The sequence below is a fragment of the Oryzias melastigma genome, linkage group LG5, assembly GCF_002922805.2.
Source record: "Oryzias melastigma strain HK-1 linkage group LG5, ASM292280v2, whole genome shotgun sequence".
Lineage (NCBI taxonomy): Eukaryota > Metazoa > Chordata > Actinopteri > Beloniformes > Adrianichthyidae > Oryzias > Oryzias melastigma.
Window position 1 is genome coordinate 22,938,064 of NC_050516.1, and position 22,754 is coordinate 22,960,817.

General features: G+C 37.2%; 4 protein-coding genes and 2 non-coding genes across 6 annotated transcripts; 2 read left to right on the forward strand and 4 right to left on the reverse strand.

The window, feature by feature from the left end:
• Positions 1 to 127: 127 nt before the first annotated feature.
• spcs1 (signal peptidase complex subunit 1) lies at positions 128 to 1,294 on the reverse strand. The gene is made up of 4 exons (XM_024263802.2): positions 1,136 to 1,294; positions 694 to 753; positions 518 to 604; positions 128 to 412 (listed from the first exon to the last, which is right to left on the reverse strand). Exons 1-4 carry the CDS (start codon positions 1,169 to 1,171, stop codon positions 284 to 286), a joined length of 312 nt encoding a protein of 103 aa, XP_024119570.1. The 5' UTR covers positions 1,172 to 1,294; the 3' UTR covers positions 128 to 283.
• Positions 1,295 to 2,562: 1,268 nt separating this feature from the next.
• On the forward strand, positions 2,563 to 9,315 carry glt8d1 (glycosyltransferase 8 domain containing 1). Its single transcript, XM_024263804.2, has 9 exons — positions 2,563 to 3,013; positions 3,382 to 3,480; positions 5,665 to 5,869; positions 5,943 to 6,060; positions 6,142 to 6,226; positions 6,313 to 6,425; positions 6,509 to 6,675; positions 6,746 to 6,858; positions 8,650 to 9,315. Exons 1-9 carry the CDS (start codon positions 2,998 to 3,000, stop codon positions 8,826 to 8,828), a joined length of 1,095 nt encoding a protein of 364 aa, XP_024119572.1. The 5' UTR covers positions 2,563 to 2,997; the 3' UTR covers positions 8,829 to 9,315.
• A 1,283-nt stretch (positions 9,316 to 10,598) lies between these two features.
• gnl3 (guanine nucleotide binding protein-like 3 (nucleolar)) lies at positions 10,599 to 15,253 on the reverse strand. The gene is made up of 15 exons (XM_024263788.2): positions 15,093 to 15,253; positions 14,881 to 14,939; positions 14,644 to 14,784; positions 14,447 to 14,563; positions 14,298 to 14,369; positions 14,090 to 14,225; positions 13,914 to 14,017; positions 12,450 to 12,600; positions 12,282 to 12,369; positions 12,039 to 12,216; positions 11,828 to 11,970; positions 11,493 to 11,629; positions 11,295 to 11,422; positions 11,058 to 11,109; positions 10,599 to 10,982 (listed from the first exon to the last, which is right to left on the reverse strand). Exons 1-15 carry the CDS (start codon positions 15,103 to 15,105, stop codon positions 10,882 to 10,884), a joined length of 1,620 nt encoding a protein of 539 aa, XP_024119556.1. The 5' UTR covers positions 15,106 to 15,253; the 3' UTR covers positions 10,599 to 10,881.
• LOC112140797 lies at positions 11,707 to 11,782 on the reverse strand. The gene has a single exon (XR_002918256.1). It is a non-coding gene; the product is annotated as a small nucleolar RNA SNORD19 (small nucleolar RNA).
• Positions 12,714 to 12,834, reverse strand: LOC112140798. Its single transcript, XR_002918257.1, has one exon. It is a non-coding gene; the product is annotated as a small nucleolar RNA SNORA47 (small nucleolar RNA).
• Positions 15,254 to 16,388: 1,135 nt separating the features above from the next.
• Positions 16,389 to 20,358, forward strand: LOC112140785 (THAP domain-containing protein 6). The gene is made up of 6 exons (XM_024263793.2): positions 16,389 to 16,551; positions 16,687 to 16,879; positions 18,063 to 18,164; positions 19,123 to 19,224; positions 19,742 to 19,950; positions 20,061 to 20,358. Exons 1-5 carry the CDS (start codon positions 16,472 to 16,474, stop codon positions 19,913 to 19,915), a joined length of 651 nt encoding a protein of 216 aa, XP_024119561.1. The 5' UTR covers positions 16,389 to 16,471; the 3' UTR covers positions 19,916 to 19,950; positions 20,061 to 20,358.
• Positions 20,359 to 22,754: the final 2,396 nt, after the last annotated feature.

Genomic DNA, 22,754 nt, shown 5'->3' on the forward strand with positions numbered 1-22,754 from the left:
TTTCCCTAACATTTGAGAGAATAAAATATTTTATTATCAAGAAAATGTTCCTCTCTGATCAAGATTTAGGCACTTTTATGGTCTAAGTATTCAGCAGAAAAACATCAAAAATTCTTGTCAGAAAATATAAATGCATTTGATGTTTTATTTAAAGAAAATTGTTTAGACTTAAATGAACAAATGAAAGCTTTCTCTTCCCAATTTTTTTTAATATGAAAAATATTTCCATGTAACAGCACACGGCAAACTGATCCATCCACAGCCAAACGTGTAAGCTGTTGGTCTACTTGTGCTTTTTCTTCTTCTGGATGTTTTCTTGAGGCTTTTGGGTGGGCTCGGTACTCGTTTCAGGTAAGACTGGCTGCCAAGGGAGCGGATTCTTCCTGTACATGGGCCATGGAGGCAGAGTCAACTGAAGAGAAGAAACAAAATTAAGCATCTGTTGTTGTTTTGGATCTGTCATTTAAGAAAAAAAGGTCAAATCTCGAGAGAATCCAACAGAAGATGAGAGTCTCACCAAGCAGGACACAGCAAATCCACCTAACACGATGTACACTGTCCACCCAAACTGCTCAATGATCAGACCGTACACAAATCCAATCACCTGTGAAGAAAGAACATTGCATAGATGAAACACACTGCAGACAAAAAACAAAATCCCATTTTTGGAGATGTTTGTTCAGATGAGTTTACCGCTGAGATGAGAATAATTCCTTGGAAGATTTGTTCTGCAAGCTTCTGGCCTTTATAATCCTTCAGCACATGGAGGAAATGATTGGTTAGGTTAATATCAGGTACCTTTTCTCTGCAATAAAGTATTTATTTTTACAGTTTATTCTATAATTTACCACAAATTGAAAGATACCTTCAGTGCAAAATGAAACACTTCAAAACAAAAGACGTGTAATTACATTAACTTTATAACTGTTTAAGCCTTTAAAATCTTTATACATTTAATGTTATTTTATGCACACTTCTGATTTCAGAACACATTGCAATAAGCGCTTTATTGTCATAACGGTTGCAGTGATACAGATGCTCGACGTGTTAGCTTAGATACGGAAATCTGAGGGGGAAAACGCATTTACTAACTGCTAATGTTCAACTTTAAAATAAATAAAGGAGCTTTTCTTACCATATGCGTGGGAATGGACTTAAATACGGACAGCATGTTTTCTATTTAAGTAAACGGTATAAGCTTAAAGATGTTAGCTTAATTTAGGTAGCAGTTAAACTTCCGGTTCCTAAAACATACGTCGTACTGTGAAGGACCCCTAGCCCGCCACTTCCGGGGTGTCTTAACCATTGCACTTCTTTGTTTTGCTATGTTTTGTATTGTTTTACTTTTCCTTCCTGTACATCTATCTTGTGGATACCTTTTAACGTTTTTTTGTACATTGACTGTACTTTACATTCACACTGATAACTATTTTAAGATGTATTTACTTTATGATTTATTTAATTTTATTCATTTCCCCCGCCAATTAGATTACTATAAGGTTCAAGGGAGAATTTACATTTACTTTTTAATTGGAAAAAAAATTATACAAGGCAGTGAGGCAGTAGGATATTTCAAACAAAAAATTAGAAATAAAAGAAAGAAATAATAATGAAACTTATATACATAATTAAAAACGTCAAAAATAGCAACAATATTAAATTGTAAAATCATTTTTTTAAGGGGGTTGGTTATCAGTTTTTTGGTTGTTTGTTTTTACGTTTTGTTCTTCTTATTATTATTTTAGTTAAATATGCTTGCTTCTTTTAGCTAGCCACATCTTAATCAATCTCTTCTAAAGGTGATCTGCATTTAGTTAAATCTTCCTCAAGAAACCATTTAAAGTATGAAGCGCTTGTTTTGTAATAAAAATTAAAACTGATGATCTTTTCTTCCTTGTGTGGGATTTTATGGGTATTTTTTTCACTTTATGAACAATTACATTTGAGCATATTTAGCATATTTTTTATTCATGTGAGAAAATCTAAAACCTTCTGGTTTGATTTCCAGTGCTGGTTAACCTGTAATAATATTTGTTGCCTAAATATCCAAACTATTAGACATGGTCTACAAACAGAAAACATAAAAGCAGAATGTGGTATTAATACTTTAATCATATTTGCAAAATTTTATATACATAAATGGCGTTTTTTGAAGGTACCCCAAGTTTTTGTTGGTATTAAAAATGAAATATTTATGTGAAAGACTTTAAAAGAATGCAAAATTTTGAATTTTTAGAACACATTTTTGAAATAGGTAATTGACCTTTATTTGTACATTTATTTTTATGAGAAACTGTAGGCTATATAGTAACACATATACCTGTTCTTTTAAGTAAAATATGTTTATATAAATATATATTTTACTCTTGTGCGACGTTACTTTTATTTTTTTTTCTCTTATTCTGATTTGGGATATTTTTTTTATATATGCTGCTTTGTTCTGAGCCATTTATATTCAATAATAATTGTATTTCTGACATATTCATGCTGTATTGTTGAAATATTTTGTCAATTTTAAAAAAAGAGTCGTTTGTAGATTTTTTTCTTTTTGAGTGTGAAGTCTTAAGTGTTAACAAAATTGCCTGTCAGAAAAGTACTTTTCATTTGCTAATAATAATATGCTTGGTCTTGTATAATCAGCTTCAACATAAAAAACGTATTTATAAATAAATATAAAAATCCCCTTCAAGGTCTAAAAAAGAAAGAGTTACAATTTATTTTTAATCAGGCGCTCTTTGAACACCCCCTCCCCACCGATGGGAAAAACTTGTTGATGTTGAGTTGGCAGATTGGCTTTAACGCGATTTAGCTCCACAAACAGTCTGTCTGTAGAGTTTGCGGAGATTCGAAAAAAATAATGTTAAAGTTTGCCAATTTGTTATAAAAAACAACCAGTTAGCGTTTTATGGAGTCGCTACGGATCACTAAAGCCGTTTAAGCAGCTAATCTATTTTAGTATCTGCACCTTATCTGTTTAATTAAGGGACATTCTTCAGCATGACACTAAGAAAAGGTAAAATGTTTTTAATTTTTCCTGGTTTGAATTACATTTGTGATAACCCTTTACCCTCATACATGCGTGGCAGCAAGTGTAAACTCTGTTTACATCACAGTTTTCAGGGTTTATGTGCTGTATGTTTGTGTTTATTTTCATATCTGTTATATTGTTGGAAAAAATAAACACAGCAAAGACAATGTATCAGAGTTTTTCTTTATGGTACATATATTCTGATTATTATTTTTCAAAATAACAGAACTGCCACGTTCACGTGAAGATTTACACATTTTCATGTTTTCATGTCTGCTTGGAATGATCTAATCAGTCAAGAAATCAGGTAATGTGCATAAATACACCTTGTCGTCTCCATCGTTGTGTTTTAGTGAACGTGATCATCCTCCTGTTGGTTGGTGTGGCCTTTCTGATCATAGTTCAGCGAAACCTCCTCAAACTCAGCGACCTTTTGCACAAGGAAAATCCAGGTATGTCTGCAGGTTTATGCCTTCTTCTGCATCCCAAGCATTCATCTTCTAAACACGTTTTGTCCCCTTCGGGGTCACGGTGCTGCTGGAGCTCAACCCAATACCTCCGGGCGAAGGCAGGATACGCCCTGGACAATTCGCTAGTCTGTCACACACATTCACACATAAGGTCAATTTAGAGTAACCTGTGAAGCATGAAGAAAACCCACTTGTTCCAGGGGAGAATATGCAATCCCATATGCAATCAGCATCCCATAATTACAATACATACAGCAATAATCACATAGATTAACAGAGACTCCTAAATTCTGGACATATTTTCTCCCTTAATTACATTAAAAGCATTTAAAGCATCCGTTTATCCTTTTTGAAAAAATATATAAAAAGCAAGTCTGTTACTGTTACAAAGATTTACTTTATTAATTACCTTTTACCTGTTTCATCTTCCTGTTGCACATTTAAATGATATTTTTATTGAAACAAAGAAGAAGAGGTTTTGCATAACTGTCATTGCTCACCTGTAGGGCTGCCACCATTAGTCGATTAACTATACCGACAACTAAAATAATTCTTTAATTGTTCTTGTGCATACTTAGAAAATGAAGTCATTTTTGTTTTATTTTTGGAGCAGCACCTTCTTCTTTAGACCATTCTGTCAATTCTGGGGACAGTATAATTATAGTAAGACTGCATTACTTCAGGATTTCACAATTTGACACTTTTAAAATATATTTAAAACAAATTTTCAGACCAACATTCATTTACTGTTTGGAATGGCTGGAAGGATTCATGTCTTCAATGTTTTTATTGCATTAAAAAGCTTTTATTTGATATAATAATACCCTAAAATGTTATTATTTGACATTTTTCATGTTTTTAAGCTGTAGAATCTGTAAATATGAGATTGAAATAGTCCTGATGCATTTATAAAAAGCCTATGGGGTCCCTTAAGGCTCTCTAGTGATTGTTTTGCTTTTACACAAATGAAAAGTCCCTAAAATATGGAGAGAAAATAGACTCACTCTGATTTGTGAGTCCGTAATTATTGATTTGTGCGTGTATATTCTTGATGTGTAACTCAGATAATACATGTTGTGCATAAGTAAAAAAAATACAAAACTTTAAAAAACCACAAAATACAATTTACGAATTTGTGAGACGTGAAAAAAGTCTCTCAACAGATTTGTGCGTAACTGAGGTTTTGTGTGTGCATAAGAGGTGATTGGTGTGTAATTTTTAAGATTTGCTTATGTAATTAATTTCAAGCTGTCTTTGAATTTTTTTTAATCTGTAAATTGTAGTTTCCATGTTTTTATTTCATAATTATTGTACTTATGCACATAATATATATTATGAGTTACATATCAAGAATTACACACACACAAATCAAAAGTTATGCTCAAATCAAGAATTACACACTCAAATTAGGAATACCGTACGCACACACAAATCCTAAATTACGCACAGATCAGGAATTCCGCACACATAAATTAGGAATTACAAACACACAAATCCAAAGTTACACACAAATCAGGAATAACGCACACACAAATCCTAAATTAGGCACACATAAATCCAAAGTTACACACAAATCAGGAATTACACACACATAATTCCAAAGTTACGCACAAATCAGGAATTTCGCACACACAAATCCTAAATTACGCACACATAAATACAAAGTAACACACAAATCCTAAATTACGCACAAATCAGGAATTACGAACACACAAATCCTAAATTATGCACACATAAATACGAAATTATGCACAAATCAGGGATTCCGCACACACAAATCCTAAATAATGCACAAATCAGGAATCACGCACACACAAATCCTAAATTATGCACACATAAATACAAAGTAACACACAAATCAAGAATTACGCACACACAAATCCTAAATTACGCACACATAAAACCAAAGTTACACACAAATCAGGAATTACACACACATAATTCCAAAGTTACGCACAAATCAGGAATTCCGCACACACAAATCCTAAATTACGCACAAATCAGGAATTACGAACACACAAATCCTAAATTACACACAAATTAGGAATACGCACACACAAATTCAGAGTTACACACAAATCAAGAATTACGCAGGCATAACTTGGGGTGATACTTATTTCTCTCCATACTAAAACATTTTAAATAACATATTTTGCATGTCTGCAGACTCTGGGTTGATTCTTCCGTTTGAGGGAGAGCTGTCCCCGGACCCAGAGCCACAGCGGAGAGGAGAGGAGATCCCCGTTCTGCTGACCGCTGCTGAGGACAGACTTGGAGCTGTGGTTGCTGCCATGAACAGCGTCTACCACAACACCAAGGCCAACGTCGTCTTCACCGTGGTGGCCCTCAACGGCACAGTCGACCATCTGAAGTAATGCTCACCAAAACAGGATTTTATTTAACACTTTAACTTAGCTCACATATTTTTCACGTTTTATCCACAGAGAGTGGCTGAGTAAGACAAAGCTGAAAAAGGTCAAAATTAAGATTCTTGTTTTTGAGCCTTCACTCTTCAGTAGTAGGATTTCCAAAGACCCTCAGACGCTGGAGACTTCAAACCTAGTAACACTTTCTACTATCTATAGAACAATTCACAACTGTTTTCTGTTATTCTATACATTGACTCTATGGTTTGTTTCTCAGTTGACTTTTGCCAGGTTTTATCTTCCCGCGTACATACCAGGGGCAGAGAAAGCCATCTATCTGGATGATGATATTATTGTACAAGGTAATAAAAACCCCTCAATGTACGAGGATTAGATGAGACCCAAAAAAAAGGTTTTGGATTAAAATTTTTGATTGGTTTATTCCCAGGAGACATTAAAGAACTTTATGACACCAACTTGAAAGCAGGACACGCAGCTGCCTTTTCTGATGACTGCGACTCAGGATCGTCCAAAGGGATCATTCGAGGGGCGGGAAACCAGGTTTGCGACTCCTGCGAGACTTAAAATAATCATAATATCTGATTTATCCCATTTTTTTTAAACGTTTTTTTTTCTTTTTTAAGAACAACTATATAGGTTTTTTGGATTTTACAAAAGATTCCATAAAGAAGCTGGGGATGCGGGCCAACACGTGCTCCTTCAACCCCGGGGTCATCATCGCCAACCTGACGGAGTGGAAGACCCAAAACATCACCCAGCAGCTGGAGCACTGGATGGAGCTCAACACGCGGTAAACCACCGTAAAAACAGTTAGCTTGACTAATATTTTTTCAATTTCACTGAACTCTGTTTTTCTTCAGGGAGGAGTTATACAGTAAAAACCTGGCTGGAAGCATCACCACTCCCCCACTGCTGCTAGTTTTTTACAAACGTCACTCCTCCATCGATCCGTTGTGGCATGTGCGACACCTGGGTGAGTTCCTCCTGTTCCAAAATAAAGAAAGACATGATAACTTTTTGATCATCTTTTGATCTATTTTCAAAGCGCTCCCAGTGGTCTGTTATTTACGATTATGATATTTTTAGGCAAAACCAAAAAACAGGACTTTTTTTCCCCCAAACTTTATTGACAAACAACATAATACAACAACAAAGTGAATGTCTCGAGGGGGGAACTGTACAAACTGCACGATAAAAAACAGAAACAAAAATTATAGATATAAATAATATGCAATAAAAAAGAAATATAAATCCAACAACCTTCAGAGTTCAATAAATTTAAAATTTTTCAAAAATCAAATTAGTTCAAATTGCCTTTTTGTTTCGAAGTTGTTTGATAATGTCACAGAACTGATTGATTTCATTCAAAAAATGTTTGAATTTAGGTTTGGAGTTAAACCATTTAGCTTTATGAATACGAACGTTTGCCAATAATGAAAACAGCTGTGTAAAAAAAATAAAATCTTTGCCTTCAGGACCGTTTCTGCAGAGGCAGGAGTTCATTAGTGAGAAGCAGAGAGTTTGTGGTTACATCACAAAAAAGCTGGAATTTTTCATCTGCTCCTGATTCACAATGATTTGAATAAAACAACTCAGGGATGCAACTTTAAGCTTAATTTTCTTATAGCATGTCCTCCATTGTCAGAAAAATGCCATATTTGAACATTTTAAAAACAATTTTCCTTGGAATTCTTTTTATGAGGTCAAATTTGGACCATCTTAAGGTGAATGAAAAACCAGATTGTAGATTTAAAAAAAAACATTTTTGAAAATTTTAAAGCAGGAGATTGTTAAAAAAAATAAATAATAATTGTTAATTTAAAACTTGAATAAAAAGGAAAAAAAATAAGCCTCTTTGCTTTTAGTTCTCAGTTTTCAGCTTCAATTCACTTTTCTCTGCTGATCTGATCCTATTTTCACGGGGGGGCGGGGCTTTGAGCTCATTGGCTACCAAGATTTCCAATTGGGTGACACATCTTCTAGACTTTTCTCAGACAAACGCAAACATTTTCACAAACATTTCTCTTGTTTAAAGCTTTATGCAAATTCAGCTTTATGTAACATTGGCAAACTGTATGTGCTGCTTTTCGGTAAAACATGGCATGGAAGAGATTGATCGGGAAAAAAAATCCACTGAACAGCGAGACAACTGGATATAGCGAGGAAAAACTGTAGTGAAAACAGTAGTGAAAATATTCTCCCAAAGTTTGGTACAGCAGAGTGGTGGTACGTAAACAGACGCCGTCCCGTAAAGGAAAAGACATCATATCACCAGAACCTCTGGTAGCCAATGAGCTCGAAGCCCCGCCCCCACGTGAAAATAATCCTCTTGGCAGTGAAAACTTGAAAAATGAATTGAAGCTGAAAACTGAGAGCAAAGAGGGAGAAATTACAAAAAAAAAAAAAAAAATGTCGAAAATACACATTTTTTTGGTAACACTTTTAGGTTTATTTTTTCTTTTTATTGAAGTTTGAAACTTAAAATTATTTTTTTAATTTTTCTTTCAAGTTTACAATATTTTTTATTTCAAAGTTACATGTTGATTTTTCACATTTTCAGTAATTCCTTCAAGTTTTCAGTGTGTACTGAAGAGTTTGAAACTGTTTTCATTTTTTCAAATGTACATCTGGTTTTCCATTCACTTTAAGTTGATCCTAATTTGACCCCATTGGGTCTTTTTGGAATAACAACACAGATTTTTGTCTCTTGTTTCTATGCAATAGGTTGCATCTGTAAAATAGCTAAAAATGCAACATTTTTCAGGCACTACAGGAGCTGGAAACCGCTACTCCCCTCAGTTTGTGCGAGCTGCCAAACTCCTGCACTGGAACGGACATTACAAGCCTTGGGGAAGGTTGTCTTCCTTCACTGACGTCTGGGATAAGTGGTTCATTCCAGACCCCACGGGGAAGTTTCAACCAGTGCGAAGACACGCAGACTGAGAGGGGACGTCTGTCGCGGTCCGATCCCAAAAGGAGTCCAGCATTGCTGCTTGTATCTCAGGGACAGAGACAGCTCAGCCAGCCTTGTTTATTTGCCAAAATGAATGTTTCTCTTGACCTCGACTTACATTCCTGAGAAACTCTTTGGTGATGAAGACTGTTTGACATTCTGAGATGCTTTAATGTTCTCCACTGATGCCTTCACAGACTGCCTAAAGAAACATCAAGATCTTTTAAATTATGGCCCGAATAGCTGGTTGGGTTCAGTCCTGTTGGAATCTCAGTTGCCTCCACCGTCGGTTGATCTGTTATGTAGCTTCATTTATCTGTACGAGTCTCAAGTTTATGCAAACCACTAACCAAACTTCAACAAACTGTTTGCACAAGATGCTACACACTACACAAAGAATTGTATTGTTTTTTCCCAAAAAGCAGTGACCTGTGTCTAAATGTCATTTATACAATAAATGTTTTGCAAACAACCCCATGAAAGACTTGTTTTTGTTAAAACTAGTGCTGTCATGCAATTATTTTGTTTGTGTGTCTAATTAATCGTGATCTGTAATTATACGTCTAGAGTGTTCCTGTTTCTCTTATTTATTGTGCGAATGCTGTCCTCCGACTTTCGTTCTTGATTAATGAAAACATTCTTGGAAAATACTTTTGCTTTCTTCTGTCTTGTGCCGGTAATCCTGTTTTTCTTAATTTCTTTAGTATTTTTCTTCGGTACGTTTTTGTCGTTGCATTGCTCTTTAGCTCTTTTAGCTTTTCCGCTATCAAAACGTTAAGCTCTTGTAGGATATTTCTAATAAGCTTGGCTAATTTTGGCTTTTTCCCCCTAGTTATTTAGGCTATTTTGGAGTTTCGCTAATATTTCAGCTACATGCTAGCTTTCTTTTTTTTCTTTTTTGCAAATTGGGGGGGGTTAAGCTATTTTGAAGTTTAGCTAATATTTCATACTAGCATTCGTTTTTTTCTTTTGTTGTTGCAAATTTTTTTTTTTAGGCTATTTTGGAGTTTCGCTAATATTTCAGCTACATGCTAGCTTTCTTTTTTTTTTGGCAAATTTATTTTTTTTTAGGCTATTTCAAAGTTTAACCAATATTTCAGCTACATGTTAGCTGTTTTGGTTAACTTAGGCTATATTGGAGTTCAGCTAATATTGATTTTCATTGTAAATATTTTAAATCTAATAACTGCTGTGAAAAGCCTCATTTTGAGGTACTTTCAGGTTAAATTTACGACACTGTGGGGCAGTAAAAGATCAAATCAACTAAAGTTGCTTTATCAAGTTTCTCTTTTTTTGTTTTTATTGTAATAGGTTTTTAAATGTACTTTTACACAACCAAGGGGCATTGGGCTGGCGGGGATTCCCGTCCCGGGAGGGGTCCGCCTGCGTCGTGGGGGCCGCTCACCTGCATCTGGCCTCACTCCCTCTGGCTCTGGGTAGAGTGACCCTCTTGGGGCCTGTTGTTGCTTAAATGTGAAGACTACTTTACCCAACAGGTGTTTGTAACAACAGTGTGTGTAGACAGGCCACACCCCTCCCAGATTGTTGTTTTATGATGTTACTACCCTCTGTTACCATCTTCTTTTCTCTATAAACTCCCATCTTTTGTGCCAATCCCCCATCGGGACAAAATGAATGCAGGAAAAGCAAACGTTTCCCTCGGTTTATATTATATTCCTCAGAGGAAAGAGCGGGTCCAGAGTACATGCTGGAGCCTTGACAAAATGCAAGTTTTTCTAAAAATATTGAAAGGAACATGGTGGTTTTGTCACTTTAGATTTACTACACATATATTCAAATTATTTACAGTAGGAACAGACAGTAAAGCACCATCCGAGAGCAGAAATACAACGAGATGTTATTAAAAGAATACAAGATTATAGTCGAGCTTTACATGTTTTGACTGATTTGTTTCCTTCAGAATCATCAGTTCAAAAATAAAGTTCATCCTGTTGGTGATTTCATCCACGTATGGAAAACATCCGATGTAAATTTCCGTTACACTTTCTGAGCTGAGGCGCTGGCTGGAAATGAAGCTTAAGTTCATTTAAAATGGGCATTAAAATCATAGGCGTCGTCTGTACTCGTAGCTGTCAGGTTCACCTCCAAGGCCGATGACTGAAACTGCACTTTTTTGGGTTTTTCTGTAAAAGAGAAAAACAAATTAGAATATTTTTGTTCTCAAAGATTTCAGATAATAGTAAAAAAGTAATAATTACTGCTCTGTGGTGTTTTCTCTGGATTCTCCACAGCTTCATTTGAGTCCACAGCCTGAGGAAAAAAAAGGAAAATCTTTGGACTAAATTTCACTTCATCCTGAAGTACAATAGAGATAAATTACACAGCAAGATCAGAGTTGGATTAGAAGTCTTCATGAAAAACTTCAAGATTTGCGTTTTTGTCCTCATTTCAAGAATAAAAGACCAGCTGTTTAAAGACCCTCCATCAGTGGTTACCTCGTCGCTCTGCTTCTCCTCCGCTGCGGTTGCAGCACTGGGCTGTTCTTCAGAAACACGCAGAACACCAGAAGTTGGGCCTTTAGAGATGAAGCTTATGCTGCTCGCAGGGTTTGGAAATTTAACACCTAGAGAGGAGAAGACAGGAGTTACGACAGCTCATCGCTGCTGTCATCTGCAGGGATGTTAAAGTTCCACCTTTCAGAGTTTCCTCATTTCCTGTTTTCAGTTTCTTCAGATTCCAGCCGTTCTGCATTTCGGTGACCACGGCATCCGTCAGGTAAGCGGGAGGGGTGTGCTTCCCAGGAACCTTACAGTGGTAGCTTAGCTTTGCCCTGAAATAAACCCCAAAACCACATCGATAAAAACATAAATAAGTAGCTGCCATATCGCACGTTTGCAGAAAGCTTTGGAAAATATTTGGATCAGAGTTGGATTAGAAGTCTTCATAATAAAATCCAGACTTGCATTTTTTGTCCTCATTTCCACAGTGGGGGGGGGGCACCCTTCCTCAACAGTAAAAGTGAACTCACCCGGTCCAGTCAGACAGAAAGATGGCGGCTGCCTGCTGCGTGTCAGGAACTCCTCCCTTCTGCAGGAAACCGCGCTTTTTGGCCAACATGGTCAAAAACTCCAGAGAGTTTCTATAGTCTGGAACGTTGTACTGCAGCATAACCTGGACCGGTAAGACGACACGTCACCAACCGTCCAAACGGTTGCTTTGGTGATGGAAGCTTGGCCTACCTGTGTCTTATCACACTGCTTTATCAGCGTCTGCGCTGCCTCCAGAACGCTGTCCTGACCCTCCTCCACCTGCAGGCTCCTCAAGGCCATGGAGGCCGGCGGGTTTGATGGGGACGCCACTATTCCCGGGCTGTCGATGAGCTTCACGGTCTTAGAGATGTGCACCTCTTGCATTGACCTGGTGTGAGGCACACATTAGTAGAGATTTCGAAGAAAAAAAAAAACATTTCAAACGTGACTCACTTTGTCATGCCTCTCTTGACACCAGCGTTGCACGCCAGGACCCCCTTAAGGCTGTTGATGAGACTGCTTTTGCCCACATTTGGGAAACCTAAGGGTCAAAGAATCTTGTTAAAAAAAGATTCTAGTGAAAAAAACAATAGAAACATATATTTTTAAAGCATTTCTCACCAACAATGCCCACTTTAAGCTTCGTCTCATTCTCTGTTTTGGTAACAAAGTTCATCAGCAGATCAGTGAGACAGGAACTTCCAAAGCAAGCAACTCCTCTGGATCTGTCCAGGATGTCGTTCGAAGCCACAATTCTGCTCTTTTTGGCTTTCTGGTGAGCAAAAAAAAAGCATTTTAAAAGGTACATTTAAAGCAGTAAACTGTATTAACCTAAGGATTACAAAAATACAACAAATACATAAGTCAAGATGTATTTTTGTTTCACAAACACACACATCAATTTTAACTTTATTAGAATGACGACATTGTGTGTCTGTGTGTTAATTTTGGAGGTAAAAACCGGTAACAACAGCACAACAAGCTGTGTAACCTTCTCAGACCTCCACATGACTACCGACGGACAACATTTCTTGGTCTAACACAAAATAAAATCTAGAATCCACCCTTTTCACGGGACGTCAGACAAAATGGAGACATCGTCGCTAATGTGTAAAGTGACTCACGGTTTTAGACTGGCAACGTTGACAGCTGATTAACACAATTTTATGTAAATAAAAAAAGGTAACGTTACCAATTATAACCGATATTTGTACAATATTTATTTCATAAATGTCCCATCAAGCTGTATTTTTTTCCCCTCTCTTAGATCGTTCACAAATCAAAATAGAAATTAGAGTAATCCTGCACAGCTGCTTCCCCAAATTTATATGGATGGCATTAAATGAGACGTGGATAATTTCCCCCCGACAATCCGGTCAAAGTTAGACGAAGGTTATAAATACTTTGCTGAATGCTACTTGTTTAATTATGACGATAATTAGGATTTTATTCTCCTTTCTTCTTATATTTTTCTAATTTATGCTAATGCTAGCTTTCCAAAATAAGAATGAGACCTAAAGCTGCTCTACAGTTTTTTCTGTCCAGTTAAAAGTTGCTTAAAAAAAAAAATCACTGTAAACAGAGAAAAAGTAAGTCAATTTCAGCTTGTCTTAAATAAAACTAATTACTGTTGCATTATTTGCTAATGTTGCTCCATTTGCTTTTTCTCATAATTGTGTCAGATCTGCAAGGAAATAAAGAATCAAATTAATTGAAAACCATCAAAAATATATACACAAAATGAATTTAACTTTATTCATATCCAAAAATGAGAAATTAATTTGTTATGGCAGCACAAAAATGTAAAAAAGTTGCATTAAGAAAAAAACATGAAATTTACTAATGGCTATTTGTTGGTAATTCTTAAAATATATGTTGTCAGTGCAGATGTTTTTCATTATCCACACTCAGTTGTCAGCTTTGCCGGTCTAAACTCATAAACCAGAAGTAACTTTACAAATTAGTGGCAATATCGCCATTTTGTCTGACGTCACAGTGAAAATGGCCTAATTAAAAAAAAAAAAGTAAAACATCCTTTAGATAAACATTTCTGTTATTCCATTGAAGCCTGTGATGTTCTCTTACCACAGTTTTGTCCTGAATTAGCGTTGACGCTTTGAAAGCCACAACAGGAAATTCCTTCTGTAAAAACTCCACCCACTTTGCCACGTTTTCTTTAGGTACCAGATCTGCAACACATAATCACAAAATTAAACAACTATTCAGTACTGGTTTACGTCGGGTTTAATGTGTTTGTTTACCTATTTTGTTTAGAAGTAAAAGGATCTTCTTGTTGCCTTCCCTTTGCAGCACAGCCTCCTCTAACTCTGGACATCTGGATCCCAGAGGATCCCGAGCATCTAGAACTTCTATGATTACATCTGATGCATCGATGACCTGTAAGAGGTTCACATTGGATGAGTGAAGCTGAATCTGAAGCAGAAGGCGCTTTGAATCAAACATTTTTACCTTGTTCAGCTCAGCACAAAGGAATTGTTTGGAACTCTTGTTTGCAGCCGCCTGTTTTTTTGCAGCGTCATCCTAAACAAATTAAAATTTAAAGGTAAGTAGAGATGTAAGAGCTGTGTAAACATACATCGACTTCAGTGATCTTCTACCTTGCGAGCCTTCTTGACCTTAGGTCCAGTCTCATTACTTTCCGTCTCCTCTTTCTTCCTTTTCTTCGCTCGTTCTTCCTTTTTTGCTTGACGTTGTCTTTCTTTTTCTTCTTCGATCTAGGTACAAAAGCATTTATGATAAATACTTCAAATAACAGCCTAAATGTAAAAGCAGGACCACCTGTGACACAGCTCACCTGTAGCTTCCTCTGCTCTGCCTCCCTTAAGACTTCTTCCTTGAATGGAGCGCTGCTGGGAACCCCGGGATCCTTTTTCACTCGTTTGCCCACTCCTTTCTTTTTCGCCTCCTTTCTCAGCTTTCGGTGATGCTCACGGACCTAAGCACGAGCCGCCAGAGGAAACAGGTTTAACATCACGTGGACCACAATGCTGAACAGCCAATTCTTCTCATATACAAAATGTATTTTACTCACCTTTCTCTGTATTTTGTAACGTTTGGAGCAAGAAAGCCGCTTGCTTGCCTTCTTTAACTCTGAAGAAAAACACAGGTCGGACAAGAGCAAAGCATTTTTTACATGTTCATGTCAGTCTTTTCGTTAGATTAACGCATACATTGTCAAATAACTGTGAATAACATTGTAATTTCTAATGTATTGTGTGTGTTTGAAGACAAAAAAGGACTTACTCGGTCGTTTCATCGTGGAGAAGACAACTTGCTAGTTTAGTTGAAAGGAGGCAGCTGCTCGCACGTGGAAATGTGCGGAGGTTTGATATTGCGTCATTTCCGCCCTGGCTAGAAAGGGCGGTAGTGCGCCATCTGCTGACGAGGAGGCTCACTGCACTGCACTGACGAGTGGTGTAAGTAGATGCCTTGTTAACATATTGTTTTGAGAGATTTTATTAATAGGACATTTAACACATAAAACATCGAGTTTATTTACTTGTAAATATGGCAAAACATTACATACACAATTGTACACATGCAAACCAAAAAACACTGTTTTAAGTATTCCACAAAAAGATGATACATGTGCGTAAAAAGTATTAAATCAAAAAAGCTAAAACTGTTGAGGCTTGTTCTGTTTTAAAACTTTGTCTTTATTTGTTAACTTTTATTAAACTTTTATTGTTAATCATTGCTTGAATTGTTTTTTTTTTTTGTTATTCAACAAGTTCTATAATTTGTTACTTTAATCAGAAAATTTGCACTAGGTAAGGAGTGTCATTGTTTGATTGTATGTGCAATGTTTGTCAATAAAGTTCTTTTGAGGGGGAAAAAGTGCTATAGTTCGAAAGAGTTGTGTCTGATGCAATTCCTACAGGTTCCCCTCATTTTATAACATCATTCACGAATAATAATGCTGAAATCAGTAAAGTTTTGTTATTGGAGATGCGGACATGTTCATGAATACTGTATCAGTAAAATAAAATTCATTTAACATTTTATATCAAATGTATCTAGTTAAAGTTACACTCAGATGATTCCAAATAAATCAAGTAAGGAAACATTTCTTGTCTATGGTATCATTGCACACATAGACATTTTAGTCTTGAAGTGGAAGACTTCTTAAACACAAAATTGAATATCTAAAGTATTTTTTTTTATTTCATGTTGTATTTTTGAATTTTATGGTTTATCAATAATATAATTTAATGGTTCAGTTGTCTACTATTTTGGAAATTCCCCATTCAGAAATATAAGTGGTCCAATTTATAACATTGTTTTACAGTGTTCTATCTACAAACAATTCAACAAACGGAGAATATAATTTTTTTTTTTACTCGCCTGTATTCTTCGTTCAAAAAGATATCTTAAACCTCTGAGCTGCAATGCAGATTATTGATGAGTAGGTCGCACAATGCGTTTTCTCCATAGACTGTAAAAATAATTATTAATTATTTTATATACAGTCTATGGTTTTCTCTTACTTATTGTATTGCATTGTATTGTGTTTTAAATAAAGTTTTGAAAAAAGGGAGGAGGGATGTCGCCGCCATATTGGATGGGTTTACTCGCGCTAGGCTAGCTCCAAAACCAGCTTCAGTCAAGGGAGAATCTCGACTATGCCCGTTTTTTGTGCAGCTTTGGGATGTAACAACCGGCGCTCAGTTGATAGCAAGTCACGTGGAGTTACATTTCACAAGTAAATTCAAACCGTATTTGGTTATTTGACCATTTATAAGTCTGTGTTAACCGACGTCACTTAGCTATCATATAAATGCTAACTGTTATCTCTCATGCTATATTGTTGTGTTTTTCCCCCTATCCAATTTTCCAGGTTTCCCAGTGAGCTAAAATTACGGAGGGTATGGGAAGTTTCAGTAAGAAGGGTTCCTTTTGTTGCAACGAATTCCTCCAAGCTCTGCAGTGAGCACTTCAAGCCGGAGGACTTCGATAGGACGGGACAGACTGTCAGACTGAGAGAGGGCGTAACCCCTTCTGTCTTCAACTTCCCATCACGTGGCAGAAAGGTACGTTTATTTTTGCTCCACATGCAAACACAGAGGTCTGGGATTTACATTTAAAGCAAAAAATATAATGCACATTTTGCTAAACACATTTTTACATAACTGTGTTCTATTATTTATTGTCAGTTGTGGGTGGAGTGTATAAAATGTGTACTCAAGTATGAAAAACACTACAATATGTTTTTTTTTAGTAGGCCCAGGAATGTAACTAAGTAATCACAAACCTGGAAAAAAAATTGCAACTATTTTTTTTTATTTTTTTACATAAATACATTGCAAATTAGTCATTGAAAGAGAACATTGGATAATTTTTTTAAAATATTTACAAAAAAAAAGAAAACTTCAAATCTCGTCCTGATCATCTTATAATCCATTTTTAACCCTTTTCTAGTTGTCTTTTAATTATAATCAATGCAATTTTCTTGCAAAAATAATAGAAAAATAGTTGTTTTCTAGGACTAAGTTTTTTACACAGTTGTTTATTATACAGTAGGTAATTAGAAATTTACTTCTTAGACTTTTGATGCAAAGTAAGCCCGCCCCTTATCCCGTTATCCATATGTTCACAAATCCCCAACCCAAAATTACACGTACAACAAAAATGGCAAACAATATTTTGAGCCATATGCCAGCTCAGACGGTAAAAACGAAGACGGACATCCATCTAATCGTGGATGCATCAGAATGGAGCGGAGCAACAAGCTTGCGGCTTGCTGTTGTAGGTTCTACGTCAGTGAAGTCACATACAAAGATCCTTAATGGTTGTTCAGTAATAGGAGTAATACAAACAGTGCTTTAACTGTTTTGAATGAGTTGAATTAATGATCTAATGTGTCTTACAGTAAAAAAAAATACTTTTTAAAACTATAAACACATTTTTATTTTTCAGCATAAAAAGGGCCACTCCAAAGCCTCAGATTGCAGACCCATGTTCTAGTGTATTTATGAATAAAACATATTTAATTTATATTTAATGAAGTTAAATACAATCATTAACACATTTCACTGAAGAGAAAAAGTATGGTGTAGTAAAGCTACCCTTAAAAGTACATTTTACAGCACAAAAGTTAATCTAGTAATTGTGAGCAAATGTTATTAATTACTAGATTTATGTGTACTATAATACATTGTGGGATAGTGAGACATTTTTAAGTCATTTTTACGTATTTTGTTTCTTAAATTTAAGGCTGCATCAGGAAAGAAAACGAAACCTTCACGGAAAGCTGAGGAGAGCCCACCAGTGGACGTTAGTCAGAATTTACCTCAAACTAGACCTGAGCCCAATGATGTGAGTATTTGGGGGGGTGTTAGAGGTGATTTTTGAGATTGCATAAGCTTATGTAGGCTTCTGTGTGACCAGTAGAGGAGGAAGATTAAAGAAATTCGCTAAAAATTGGGCTAATATAGTAGTGCGTTTACTTGCCAAACACAAAAAAAATCTTGCTATTGTTGTGTTCATTTCAGACCGTGAATGCACAGATTTTGTCAGTTCTCTCACTTAGAAATCATGGAAGGCCCTGAAATTTTTACCTAAGGTACATGTCCACTGTGAGGGACATCATCTGAAAAAAAAGGAAAATCTGGAAACTACAACCCCTATGCTTCACAGTAGGGATAGTGTACTTGGGATTTACTCATCATTCTTCTTCATCCAAACTCAGCAAGTGAATTCAGGCCAAAAAGTTTAATTTTGATCTCATCTGATAACATGACTTTCTCCCATGATTCCTCTGGGTCATCCAAATGGTCAAACTTAAGATGGGTCTGGACATGTGCTGGTTTAAGCAGGGGAACCTTTCATCCCATACATGTTATAAAACCACGATATCTTAGTGTATAACCAATACTAACCATGGAAACGGTGTTCCCAGCTCTCCTCAAGTCATTGACCAGCTCCTCCCATGTAGTTCTGGACTGTCCTCAGTTTTCTTAAGGTCATTGAGACCCCACCACGTGAGATCTTGCATGGAGCCCCAGTTTGAGGGAGACTGACAGTCATGTTTAACTTCTTCCATTTTCTAAAAATTGTTTCAACCGTAGATCATTTTTTCACCAAGCTGCTTGGCAATTGTCCCGGAGCCCTTTCAAGCCTTTTGGAGGTCTATAGTTTTGTCTCTGGTGTCCTCGAACAGTTCTTTTGTGGTAGTAGTAGTAGTTGTATATGCCTCTGTGTACTAAAATGTATTATGGTATAGTGAGACATTTTTGTGTATTTTTTTTAACATAATTTGTTTCTTGTATTTCAGGCTGTATTGAGAAGGCAGACAGATACTTCCCGGAAAGCTGAGGAGAGCCCACCGATGGCCATTAGTCAGAATGAATCTGAAACTAGACCTCAGCCCAATGATGTGAGTATTTGTATTTGATATCCCGTTTGCAGCCAAGTGTGAATCAGCTAGGGATAAGGGTCTGCACCGCCAAGTCTGAGGTCGTGTGAATCAGGGCTGTAATGAGTTTTCTGAATCTTCATATATTCACGATCTGTTCCTGAAAATGTGAGTACAAATATTTGCAGCTTACAAGATCGCTCACTGATTTGCAGTCTTTATAATTCTAGTAGAGTAAAGTAAACAACACAATACAGGTAATTTTTTTATGGCCCTAAAATTCAGAATACTATTGATTTTTATTGGATTTATTTTGAAATTATGCAATGATATAATACAATAATAATAATACATAAATTACATTTATGTATTATTATTATTATGGGTTCTCTCCAAGGTATTGATCAAGGATTTTACGTGCAGTGACATTACGAGTTTGAAACGAGGAAAGTATGCCTGCACATGTCTATTACTATGCACAAAACAAGTACTGCTGTGACATGATCACTGAAAACATTTTCATTATTTTATGTACTAGGACCACTCCTATTCATTGCCATGTTCTCCCAATGATCTAAAAGCAAGACTCCAAGAAGCTTTAGCCAGAGTGGAGAGTCTAGAGCGGGAGAAGATCAATGCAGTGGCCCGTGAACGCAGAGCGAAGAAAATGGTTAAGAGTCTCCAGGAGGATCTGAAGAAAAAGAGGAGTTGACAGATAACTGAATGAAAAACAAGAATTTTACTTAGGTAAGATATATTGCTCATACCACTTTAATATTTTCATTTAGACTGTCCGATTTTGTAAGAGAAATATCCTGAGAGAACTTACTAACTGGTGTGGATTGGCTATCTTTCAGATCTCCAGATAAACCTGTTTTCAAAGCAGGGCCATGAATAAACAAAGGACCAAAGAGTTTGCTCTCACACTGCACCTCCATGGACATAAAGCATAGAACTGTCTAATGCTGTATTTACACCATACAAGTGTGGTGCATTCAAGAACCTGCTTCTCGGTTTCATGAACGCGCATCCAGCCGGTGGTGTTCACACTGGACATGCAGATACTGACAGGGAGGGGACTCTTCGTCTTATGTACTTCACCTGTTTACTAGTGCTTGTCCGCCTTCTACAGTAAGTAAACGCAGAAGCCCGAAATTCTGGTCTAGGCTCGTTTGCACAGACTTTTCATTGAAAGAACCACTTGAACACAAGTTAACGCAGCCAGTCTGCATGGACCTGTAAGATTTCTTTGTGTCTTGCCCTGCCACATCCACAGACACTGCAAAGGTATAGTATATGTTTCCACTTTTTTCTTACTGGTTGAATACTTTAAACACTTCAACCTTACATTCTTTGTTATATAACAAACAGGTATTGGATGTACAAGTTTAGAGCTTGTATGTGATATGTTTACTATTGTGAAACTGAAACAAGAAACTTCTTAGAAAATAAACAGCAAACAGATTCACTTACCTAAAAAGTATCCAGGACATCTTTAGCTAAAAGTTCAACCAGTGTGACTTTAATGTCCGGGTCATGCAGGCGAAGTTTTACAGATTTCTTGTATTTCTTGCAAGTTAATCAATTATAAAAAAGAAGAAGATGTTCATAAGTCAGCAACTTTATGATCAACATAGATACATGCTTTGCAATGATTCTCAGTGATGACTCTTTCCATCCAAGAGAGGGACGTCACCAAACTCTTCAAGAGACAGAACCCCCGGAAAGCTGCCGGTGCAGATTCTGTGTCCCCGTCTTCCTTGAAGCACTGTGCTGATCAGCTGTCTCCAGTCTTCACAGACATTTTTAACACCTCACTGAAGACCTGTCATGTGCCAGCCTGCTTCAAGTCTTCAACCATCATCCCTTTCCCCAAGAAGCCGAGGACCTCAGGACTGAATGACTTCAGACCCGTTGCCCTCACCTCTGTTGTCATGAAGACCTTTGAACACCTTTTGCTTTCACACCTCAAATCCGTGACAGACCCTCTTCTGGATCCCCTGCAGTTTGCCTACAGAGCCAACAGGTCTGTAGACGACCACAGGCCATAATCACAGGCTTCCTGTCCAACAGGAAACAGTGTAGCTGGGGCAACATATCTCCGACTCACGGACCATCAGTACTGGATCCAGCCAGGGCTGCGTTCTTTCTTCTCTGCTCTTCTCCCTGTACACAAACAGCTGCACCTCCAGTCACCCTTCTGTCAAACTCCTGAAGGTTGCGGACGATACCACCCTCATCAGACTCATCTCCGTTGGCGACGAGTCCGCCTACAGCCGACCATCAGCTCCCTCATCAAGAAACTCAGCAGAGGATGTTCTTCCTGAGGCAGCTGGAGAAATTCCCCCTGCCAAAGGCAATGATGGTGCAGTTCTACACAGCCATCATTGAGTCCATCCTCTCCTCCTCCATCTCCATCTGGTACGCTGCTGCCACTGCCAAGGACAGGGACAGACTGCAGCGGGTCATTTGTTCAGCAGAGAAAGTGATCGGCTGCAATCTCCCGTCTCTTCAGGACCTTTACACCTGTAGGACCCAGAGGCGTGCAGGAATAATCGTGGCTGACCCCTTCCACCCTGGACATGAACTCTTTTAGCCACACCCCTCTGGCGGGAGGCTGCGGTCTATCACGACCAGAACCTCACGCCACATGCAGTTTTTTTCCGTCTGCTGTTAGCCTTATCAATAAGACCCGGAACCTCCCGAGACTTCTCCCTGACCATATCTGACTCTAAATCTACTGTCATATTGACAGATCCACAACATGCACTACATTAGTGACAGTCTGGATCAGTTTTCACTTACACTTTTCTGCATGTAGTTTTTTGACATTCTGGGTTTTTTTTATGTCATGCAGTTACGAATTGTGTACATATACAGTGGTGTGAAAAACTATTTGCCCCCTTCCTGACTTTTTATTCTTTTGCATATTTGTCACACAAAATGTTTCTGATCATCAAACACATTTTAATATTAGTCAAAGATAACACAAGTAAACACAAAATGCAGTTTTAAAATGAATGTTTGCATTATTTAGGGAGAAAAAAATCTAAACCCACATAGCCCCGTGTGAAAAAGTGATTACCCCCCTTGTTAAAAAATAACTTAACTGTGGTTTATCACACCTGAGTTCATTTCTGTCGCCACCCCCTGGCCTGATTACTGCCACACCTGTTTCAATCAAGAAATCATTTAAACAGAAGGTACCTGACACCGAGGAGTAGACCAAAAGCACCTCAAAAGCTAGACATCATGCCAAGATCCGAAGAAATTCAGGAAGAATTGAGAACAAAAGTAATTGAGATCTATCAAACTGGTAAAGGTTATAAAGCCATTTCTAAAGCTTTGGGACTCCAGCGAACCACAGTGAGAGCCATTATCCACAAATGGCAAAAACATGGAACAGTGGTGAACCTTCCCAGGAGTGGCCGGCCGCCCAAAATTACCCCAAGAGCGCAGAGACAACTCATCCGAGAAGTCACAAAAGATCCCAGGGCAACATCCAAAGAACTGCAGGCCTCACTTACCTCAATTAAGGTCAGTGTTCACGA